This window comes from Elephas maximus, chromosome 7 (genome assembly GCF_024166365.1).
Source record: "Elephas maximus indicus isolate mEleMax1 chromosome 7, mEleMax1 primary haplotype, whole genome shotgun sequence".
NCBI classification, from domain to species: Eukaryota; Metazoa; Chordata; class Mammalia; order Proboscidea; family Elephantidae; genus Elephas; species Elephas maximus.
This window is the reverse complement of record NC_064825.1, coordinates 81,814,092-81,824,540: the sequence shown is the minus strand read 5'-3', so window position 1 is coordinate 81,824,540 and position 10,449 is coordinate 81,814,092. Positions and strand designations below refer to the sequence as shown.

At 40.6% G+C, this 10,449-nt stretch overlaps 1 protein-coding gene across 1 annotated transcript; it reads right to left on the bottom strand.

The window, feature by feature from the left end:
* Window positions 1-1,929: 1,929 nt before the first annotated feature.
* Window positions 1,930-7,700, bottom strand: FIBIN (fin bud initiation factor homolog). The gene has a single exon (XM_049890750.1). The coding sequence runs from the start codon at window positions 7,263-7,265 to the stop codon at window positions 6,630-6,632; it is 636 nt and encodes a 211-aa protein (XP_049746707.1). The 5' UTR covers window positions 7,266-7,700; the 3' UTR covers window positions 1,930-6,629.
* Window positions 7,701-10,449: the final 2,749 nt, after the last annotated feature.

Below are 10,449 nucleotides of genomic sequence, written 5' to 3'. Positions count from 1 at the left end.
GTTGCACAGATAATATGTGGTAGGGCAAGATCTAGAACCCAGAACCTCTGCTTCCTGAGGCATTATAGGCACATTTAAGGAAGAATTACAGAAAATTTATGCCATTAAACATTCATAACACCCACCATAAAAATTAGCTGCAAAACAATGTTTATTGTAATATTATTTTTTACTAAAATTTGTTTATCTTTCTGTCTGTCTATCTAGATATGCATGAAAAATACTGAAAGAACATAAACCAAAATCCTAATAGTGGATGTATGGCTTTGGTTTGAGATTATGGATGATTTTATCTTCTTTGTGTTTTATTTTGTTTGCTGTGTTTTAAGCACGTATGGTTTTTAAAATCAGAAAATAAATTTTTTTTTAAAAGACAGAACAACAACAAAACAAAACTCCTGAATGTGCGATGCTGCCAAATCTTCTTTTATTTGCACTGCTTTACGCTTTCCAGGCATTTCTAGATTAGAATCTTACAGAGCTCTGGTAGAACCTTGTCCATGCCCAACCAATGTCACCTTATTTCTGCGTTCAGCTCTTTGTGCAGGTGCCCATTTTCCTCACATGTCTAGATATGATTTCCATCCTAGGTGCCTCATATGGTCACTTTAAAAATGTTTGATAAACGACATATTCTTTGAGATTCTGCCTTTAAAAATAGTATACCTAAGCACCATTCCAGTTCCAAGATCATGAAGATAATTTGAAGAATACCATTGGTATAAAAAATACCAGTGTATTATTGTTACGCATTTCTGTATTTCTATCCATAACCAAGATTTCTTACCTCTCCAATTGTTTTCCCTTTTATATTAAAACATTTATAATCCATATTTAGCATTTCTCTTTCCTACCCAAGTAATATTTCCTTTCAAGAAGAATTTTTTTTTAACATCTTTTGGAAGTAGCGACATTACTTTTTTTTCTAAATTTTATTTTGCTGAGAATGTACACAGCAAAACATGCACCAATTCAACAGTTTGTACATGTACAATTTAGTGGTTGATCATATTCTTCAAGTTGTGCAACCATTCTCGCTCTACTTTTCTGAGTTGTTCCTCTCTCATTAACATAAACTCAATGCCACCTAAGATTCCTATCTAATTTTTCAAGTTACTGTCAATTTGATCCCATTTAGACAGTTCTTAAAAGAGCATAATGTTCAACACAGGCCTTTTTTACTAGTTAAGTTAAGCTACTGTTTGTTTTAAGATGACTTCAGGGGATATTTTTAATTTAAGCTTTTAAAGATTATCTCAGGGAAATAGTTTCAGAGATTCATCTACCCTCCATGGCTCCAGGAAGCCTAGGGTCCATAAGAATTTGAAATTCTGTCCTATATTTTCCCCCTTTTGATCAGGATTCTACTATGGAATCCTCAATCAAAATGTTCAGTAATGGTAGCCAGGTACCATGCAGTTCTTCTGGAATCATGGCAAAAGAGGCAGTTCATGGATGCAATTAGCCACACATTCCGTATTCTTTTCCTATTCCTGACACTCCTTCTTCCTTGGTTGCTTCAGGTGAACAGAGACCAATCGATGTGCCTTGGATGACCACTTGCAAGCTTTTAAAACCCCAGACACAACACGATGAACTAGAAGGTGGAACAGAAACACTACGGATGTTATCAGGCCAATTAACCGGGATGTTTCATGAAACCATGACCCTAAACCTCTAAACCAAAGAACCAAATTCCATGAGGTGTTTGGTTGTACATAAGTAGCCTCAGCAGCTACTCTTTTTTTGTTGTTGTTGTAAGTATATCTATCACACAACTTTTGCCAACACAACTTTCACAGATTACAACTAATTGACAGAAATTGTGACAGTCAGCTGTGCAATACCCTTAATCATTGCAATTTTTCCATCACTCTTAACCCCTGTTTCCTCCCACCCTCCCACCTCTGGTAACCACTAATAAACTTTTGTCTTTATATATTTGCCTTTTCTTGTTTTTTTTTTTTTTTAAATATAAGTGAGGTTATACAATATTTGTCCTTTCGTGATTGGCTTCAAGCGCCAATCATATTGTAGCATGTATGAAGACTTCATTTCTCATACTGAGTAGTATTCCACTGTATGTACGTACCACATTTTTTTTTTTTTAATCTATTTATCTGTTGATGGGCATTTAGGTTGTTTCTACCTTTTGGTTATTGTGAGTAGTACTGCAATGAACATTGGTGTGCAAATCTCTTTTCAACTCTGTTTTTAAGTCTTTTGGGTATATGCATAGGAGTGGAATTGCTGGGTCATATGATAGTTCTAGTTTTAGTTTTTTGAGGCACCACCAAACTGTTTTCCACAATAGCTGTACCATTTGACATTCCCACCAGTAATGGATAAGTGTTCCAATTTCTCCACATCCTCACCAACATTTGTTATTTTTACTTTTATTTTAATCTTAGCTATCCTTGTGGAAGTGAAATGGTATCTCATTGTGTATAATCAAGAATATTTTAATAATCATCCTCTGAAAAGTGCACCAAAAAAATTTGACCAGACTGCCAGTGAGGGTGATATCATATCTTCAGTGAGTTTCATAGATATTTTTATTACTTACTAAATAACTTATAATCTAAGTTTTAAGGCTACCTTCAGAAAGTTCTGAGCCCGTTTCCTTTGCAGAGTTGTAAATGAGAGTTTAGAAGGCAATGAAAAGGGTGTGAACCACTTGAACAGCCTCCTGATGTGGCCGTCCATCACACACCTGCACCTCCTTGCATCTGATGTTTCTATGGAGTGGCTTTGGTTGTTGCAGAGGCTGAAATAGCCTGGTGACCTTCACAGTAGGCTTTATAAAGACAGATTTTTGCAGAACATCTCAAGATAGGTATATGAAAGTTTGAGGGTGTGAGAATTAGTGGTTATTGAACAATGTAGCTCACAGAGAAAATATCAATGAATAATTCTATAAATAAAGGGCCTCTGAGTTTTGACTACCAGACAGTATCAGACATCTGAGTAGGATGTAGGTTGAATGGCCTGTAAAAAACAAAATCAAACCAGTTGCTGTTGACTCAATTCTGGCTTACAGTGACCCCATGCGTGTCAAAGTAGAACTGAGCTTCAGAGGGTTTTCAATAGCTGATTTTTTCAGCAGTAGATCACCAGGCATTTCTTCCAAGGCACCTCTGGGTGGACTCTAACTTTCAACCTTTTGGTTAGCAGTCGATCATGTTAACCTTTTGCACCACCCAGAGACTCAGAATGGCCTGTAGGGGACCACATTTGGTTGAACAGCTACAAGTCCCAGTAGGCTCTTCCCCTCCCCTCCACATTCTTTTTTTAATTTGATCATATATCCCACTCAGTTAAAAGTGAAAGCATAGTGGAGTGTATAAGACATCACACAATTTTAACTTCGGGTAAATTACTTTGGCTTTCTGGGCCTCATTTATAAAAATAGTGATAATAACTAACAACAAGAACAACTAAGATTCACTGAGGATTAACTCTGTGCCAGGTACTGTTCAAGAGCTTGACATGCACTAATTTTGTTTATAAAATATTTTCCCCGTACAGTTGTAAGAATTCAGAGAAATAACCCAATTAAGTTCTTAGAATAGCAACTGACTAATAATAGTGAATTCCCAAAAAGTTAGTCACTTGATTATTTTTGTTATTATGCTCTCGTTGTTGTGGTTGTTGTTAGCAATCATTGAATTGGCCCTCTGACTCATGGTGACCCCACGTGTTACAGAGTACAACTTCTCCATAGGTTGTATTATAACTACTACTTCTATCTAACAAGTGCCTCTTGCTCAAAAAAATTTAAGAGGCCTTTTTAATCTTTGGTCTGTAGATGAAATTCCAAGGCTTTGCGACTATCCCAGAATAACTCACAAGCTAGCCGAGTGCCTGGTTCATATTAAGTGATCAACAAATATTTATTGGAAATAATAGCCTAAATTGTATGGCTGAGTTCACGAGTTTTCAGGGAAGAGGGTTTACACTTTTATTTAGATTCCCAAAATATTTCTTGCCCTAAGAAACTAAAAAAGCAAAAAACAAAACTTTAAAAGAAAATGTGTCACCGTATGAGTAATGAAGTCATGACAAGAATAATGAGGAAGTGGGGAGGACAGATCTGAGTGGCGCTGGCTCCCCACCATAAGAAGGTTTGGAAAAACCCTGTGATGTTAGCTTCTGGGTTGGCAGTCTGGGAAGGCTCTTTCTCTCCATCAGGAAATTCCCATTTGCCCTCTGGACCTATTTACATAAGACTTTGTGGGATTACTGGCTGTACATGTAGCCTTGAATGGGGTGATTCAATGCCAGATAATTTCATTCTGGTTTTGAAGGACTCATAGAATGTCAGCCCTGGAAAGAGCCTCATATATAATCTCTTTAAGATTTTCAAATTTGTACCAGATACACTACCACTCCCTTTCCCGCACCCATGGAAGACATCTCAAACTGGGGACAGCACTCTGGTGAAGGTTTTGAATCCTTCTTAATGTAATGCTGTATGCAACCATTACCGATTCACTGAAATTCGCATGCATGATGAAACCAGTTTTCCATGACTGTCATAAATCCGATATCCTCCTATTACAGTTGGGAAGACTAAGGAGGTACCTGTGGATTAGACCTGAGCACCGTGAATTGAGTCATATGAAGAGATGTGATTCCAAACTACAAACATTTCAGTACCAAATATCTCCTCTGTCTCTGCTGTCATTTCTCTTTCTCTCGCTCTTCTTTTTTTTTTTTTTGTAGAACAAACTAGGAAATCCCTTTAAATTACCGTTTACTTTTTTTCCACACAGGACTCTGAGGCCGCTAAAAGCAGAGGACTGTGGACTAAAAGAAATTATAAATAATTATTTCAAGTATTATTCCATGATTTTTAAAATTTAAACGATTATATAATTAGGCAAAGTTTTAGACCTCAGGCTACTCTCTCTCTTCTCTCAGCATCTTGAAAAGAGACGGCATCGTGTGGAAGTCCTATACTTCATCTAAAGGACCTGGATAAGTCAGTCATCCTTTTTGGGCCTTAGTTTCCCCAGCTATACCAGGAGGATATTGGGCATTGCCTAGGAATGGAAAACTGGGTTCCTTGTACATTTGAGCAAGCCAATATGGACATGTATTTATTTTCCTGCATGTGAGTGTGTGTGTGTGTGTGTGTGTGCGTGTGTGTATATGTGTGTGCGTGTGTGTATATGTGTGTGTGAAGGGAAAGGATATTTAAGGAAAAGGTGGGGACTTGTCAAGGGAAAGACATGGAATAAAGTGTACTCTCACCATTCAAAATCATTACTTAAATAACATAGGCTTGGCTTCAAAATTATTAAACATCCTTGTAGTTGTATAACTCAGAGATGGAGCCTTCCTGCTGCTTAATGAGGGCATATAAGGTATGAGCCTTGTCATTGTACAGAGCTGTACAGGAAAAAACTGGAGAAAACTGGAGATTTAAGCAGACCAGCAGAGATCAAATTTAAAGTTCTGGCACAGGCTGTTTTTCTTTTCTTTTGAAGAGCTTAAGGGTGGTCAGGGAAGGGAGGATTGCCAAATATGTAGGGATTCCTTCCTCTGCCTTCTTTATCATGTACTCTAAGTAAACTGGCTTAAATCCCATCCTTTCTTTCTGCTCATCTTTCTTCTCTTGGAATGTAAAAGTTACAGATTCAAATTAGAAAATAAGCCAGTATTGTATAAGAACATATTTATTGGCTGAATAATAAAAATTTAGCTAAAGAGTCACTGGAGACTTAGAATTCCCCCAACTTGAAGCACACGTTTCCAACAAGCGAACAGAAGCAAAACTCCCAAATGAGAAAGGATACACTGGTAACCTAAATCATAGGCATTTGGGTGGGAACTCAAACAACCTGCTTCTTTGTAACTGACTGTGGCACGGATGACAAAGCATAGATGTACAATGAGAGACAAGCACAGAAACTCTCCATAGTAACTCAGCACATCAATGTGAGTGTGTAACCACGACAGAGCTTAGACTTCTTTAACTTACACATACCCACAGAGGCATCTTAGAAATGTCCCTCCAAAGCTGATTTACGTACAGTTTCTAGCCAAATACTCTTACAAAAACACAACTCAGAGACCATGGTTAATAAATAAGAAAGAAAAGGAGAAGAAGCAGGCCACTTCCACTGGCTGGCAGCCACGCAGAGCAGCACCTTGGACCTCTTTGAAAAACAGGCGACTTTGACAGCTTTCAGAGCCCATCAAGAGAGAAGGCTGACGTGTAAAGGAACTGCGCACTATACTCTCTGTTTCCAGATGGTCCCCAGAATGGGGAACTTTAATCAGTTCCTACCGTATACATGGTGTCCTTTTAGATGTGGCTGAGACAGGTGTCTCTGCAGAGTTATAAAGTCCCCTTGGAAAGGCAGGAGGCATTGCTTTACATTGTTCTTCCCAGGCCATAAATCAATAGCAATCACATAAATAATGTGCAAAAACAAAACACAAAACCACTCAACTCTCGCTTTTTTTTCCTTTTGTTTTAGATGACCTCAGGTTCATTCTCAAAGTGCAAATCTGGACTATAAAAATAATAATTATCAGGGAAGCATGAGCCCCCTTGTCCATTCCCCAGCCTCCAGAGTGGAGCCATTGGATTCTGGCTTCCTGGCAGTGTGCCGTTCCATCTACACTTTAAGATAGTCGTTTTTCAGCCGCCCTAGCCGGGTCCCATGGCTCCTGATGGTGAGGGCCAGCAGCTCATACTTGTCCCTGAGTCCCACAGAGATGTCCAGTGTTTCCTTCAACAGGGACCTGGTGTGGACCAGCATCCCCAGGAAGTCCTCGTTCAGCCTGCCCTCCTGCCGGCTGTCCTGCTCCTGGCCCTGCTTGAACTTGATTTCCAGTTCAGTGAGAGACTTGTCTGAGTTGGAGTAAGCATCCCCGATCTGGTGGGACTCCCGCCGCAGGTACTTGCCATAGCTCTCTTCCCCATCCAGGTCATAGGAGATGCTCTTACTGATGCCCTCCAGGACACGCCCAGCATCTTCCACCTGGCGGCCCAGCACAGTGAACTCCTCCCTCAGGGTGAGGCTCAGCAGGCTGCTGGCCTGACTTCCCTCCCCCTGGGAGCAACGCCGGTGGTCACTCACCCGGAAGAGCAGCTGGCACTTCTCAGGGTCATCGTTCTCCTCATAGTCCCCGTCGGGCACGAAGTAGTGGTGCAGGGTCCCATTGGACATCTCCGGGTACAGAGGGCCGTCGAAGTAGCCCTGACACAGGTGGCACAAGAAACCCATCCAGAGGAACTTCAGGAATACCATCCTGGATATTCAGGATCACCAGGCACCCCAGGAGAAGACGTTTGGTCCAGGCGCAAGGAAGGGGGTCCCGTTGTCAGTCAATGTCTCCCTGAGATGGCCTCAGCCTCAGTCCCAGCCGGCTTGCTGCACCCTGGTCCCGCCTCCCCAGCAGGCTGCATGTGGCTGTGTGCACCAGTGTCTGGGTGGCACCGCCTGCAGCGGCGGCGCAGGATACACCTTTGCGCTGCGCTCTGCTTCTGAAGGTCTGCTGGTTCTTCCAGGGGCGCACAGTGGGGAGGGGGAATCCCTTCTCCAGGGCTCTGGCTGTGAGCTGGGTGGGTTGCCCCAATCCGGTAGTTCCTCTTTGCTCCTGGGAGATGGAGCGTGTTGCTGGAGAGAAAGGCTCTTGCCCTCTGATACTATTTCAACTCCTGAACTGGGAATGCGGAGTTTTTCCTTTGGCTAATGATATTCTGAGGATCTCTATGCTCTCAAATTACAGCTGGTTTCGTCACTTGGAAGCCAGGGAACAAGTTTGGAAAGAAACCTCTCACCAGGTCTGTTATTAAAGGTACAGGGTCTTTTTTCAAAGATTGGAAGAGGAGACCATGCAAAGTAGAGTTTAACTTGAAGGTGAAAAAAGAGAAGATAAACAGATTCTCCACAGCAAAAACACAGGTTTGCTTCTGACATTGGGAGAGAGGTGGGTGGTTATTTGCGGAAACGTTGTTTCACAATTTAAAATAAATATTAGGTTAGATTTATTGAAGATGTCTTTTTAGCTTTTAAAAGTTTGTGACTTTGAAAGCAGATTTGAAGTGTAGGAAATGGCGGTTTGGTTTGGAAATGATTAGTTAATTAAAGTTGATAAAACCTGTGCTTTGTGAGCAATAAGAATATAGAAAAGTGATTAATGTTATTGTTGCTAGCATGTATAAGAACGAAGGCTGACAAAGGGAATTTTACTAGCTTAATAAGTAAAAGGGCAACTGAGGTAATTGTTTAATTTTATGAAAAACTACCCATACTAAGCTCCTGAATTGCATCTTTAACTTAAAGCCTTTATGCTATTGCCTCTTTTCAGATTCCGAAAAGTCTTTCAAGAGTACTGGGCTAGTATTGTTATCCCCATTTTACAGATGGAGAAACCAAGGGGCAGAGTGCTAAGCAAGTTGTTCATAACCAAGCAGATTGTAGTGGATCCAGCACAAACTAAGACAGTCTTTTAATTTAATTTGGAAATCAATTTCTTCCTATTCCCCACCTCCTTTCCTGGCTAAAACCTACTCTTCTCTCACGTCGTAACTGTAGTGTCATTATCTCTGAAAGCCCTCTGGATCTTAGTTTCCCCCATCATTCCCTTTTATACCACTCTTTTCTTTTCCTTCATGGCTCTTGCCCTCTTTACAGCTGTACTTCATTCATTTATTTATTTATTTTTCTGGCCCTGTCTCTCCAGGTTTGTTTAAACTACATGAAGGTGGGAGCTGTGTTTACTTGTATCTCCCCACTGTCTAGCACAGTGCCTGGAGAAGTGTCAGACCACCCTGCAGGGTAATTTGCTATTTGCCTAGCAAAAATTTTCACTTTTCCACAGTTGGAAGAGGACATCAGGTTTGGGAAAGAACCAGACCTGGTTAATTTCTCTTCTTTAAGCAGTGTATTATTGTTCCTCATCATTTTAATTCTCAGTTCCAGTAGAATTGGGTGAGGTGAGAAGAGGCAGAGAGACAAAGTATGAGAGACAGAATATTCCAATCTCATTTCAGTTCTGCAAGCACTTTGTTCAGTAACCACAAATGGAAAACAAAGAAGAGTAAATGCATCTGTGCAATCTGTTGGGTAGTAGAGCAAGTAAAGTACAAAGAGTCTGCAAATGTGTCAATTTGCATACTGCAGTAGTACCCAGTGAGGGTCATACCAGAAGTACCTTCAAAAACTATGAAGATTCAAGGGAGTGAAAGCTCACACGTGATTGGGAACAGCAATAGTGTCATGGACCTTGAGAGATGGACAGAATTATCAATAAGCAGAAGTTGTGGGACGGTAGGTGATCATTCCATATTTCAGATCATGGATGGTGGACGGAGACCCCTGAGCTGGCAGGAAGAGAGGATGGACTACCACTGGTTCTTACCTGGGGAAGTTACTGCTTCCTTAAGGGACATTTCGAAATGTGGGAAGGAGGACATTTTTGGTTGTCACAGTAACTTAATATCCAAGCTCCTTTTCATGGCTAGCAAGACTCGGCTTTATTTAACCCTGGCTTCCCTCTTGAATCTCACTTCCTACCCCTTTCTTCCTCATTCAGCTCTCCAGTCACCTTATTTCTGCCTCAGGGCTTTTTCACTCACATTTTTCTTCTACTTGAAATGTTTTTCTCAGACCTTCACAAGGTTGATGTCTTGTCATTCAGGACTCAGCTCGAATATCACATCCTTAAGGAGGACTTTCATGACCTCCATTTTTTCTCCTAGCACTTACTCTCTGAAAATATTTATTTATGGTTTTACTTGTCTTTATTTTATGTATGCATGTATGTGTGTATATGTATGCATGTATGTATTTATTGGTTTTTATTCCCCTGCCAAAATGTAAGCTTTATTAAAAAAAAGACTCCTCATCTGCCTTGGCCATTGCTAGGCTAGAGTCGGGTATGCGTTGTTGTTGTTATGTGCCTTGAGTTGATTTTTGACTCCTAGTGATGCCATATGACAGAGTAGAACTGTCCCATAGGGATTTCTAGGCTGTAATCTTTATGAATGCAGATTGCCAGATCTTTCTCCTGTGCAGCCACTGGATAGGTTCAAACTGTTGACCTTTTGGTTAGCAGCTGAGCACTTAATCATTGCACTACCAGGCCTGGCACAGAGAAGGTATTAAATAAGCATACGTTGAGTGGCTGAATGAGTGGATAAATGAACAAATGAAAATCACAATGTAGGGGAAAAATCATCTGCTGCTGGAGAAAGCAAGTAGAATGTAAATGACATAATTCATGTAAATAACTGAGGACAGTGCCTGGTAGATCATAGATACTCACTAAAGATTAGTTACTTTCACTGTCTAGACCCCTATCCTTCCCTTGCACCCTGGACTACAGACATGATAACGGCCAGTAGTGGCATTAAGATTTCAGTCCAACCGTAACAACTTCTCTCCTCTTGTTTAAGGGGACTGGCCATTTTCCAAATTGTTGTGTTTA

Excerpts from the sequence above, each read along its gene's own strand:
- FIBIN (XM_049890750.1), bottom strand. The coding sequence starts at position 7,265 with ATGGTATTCCTGAAGTTCCTCTGGATGGGTTTCTTGTGCCACCTGTGT.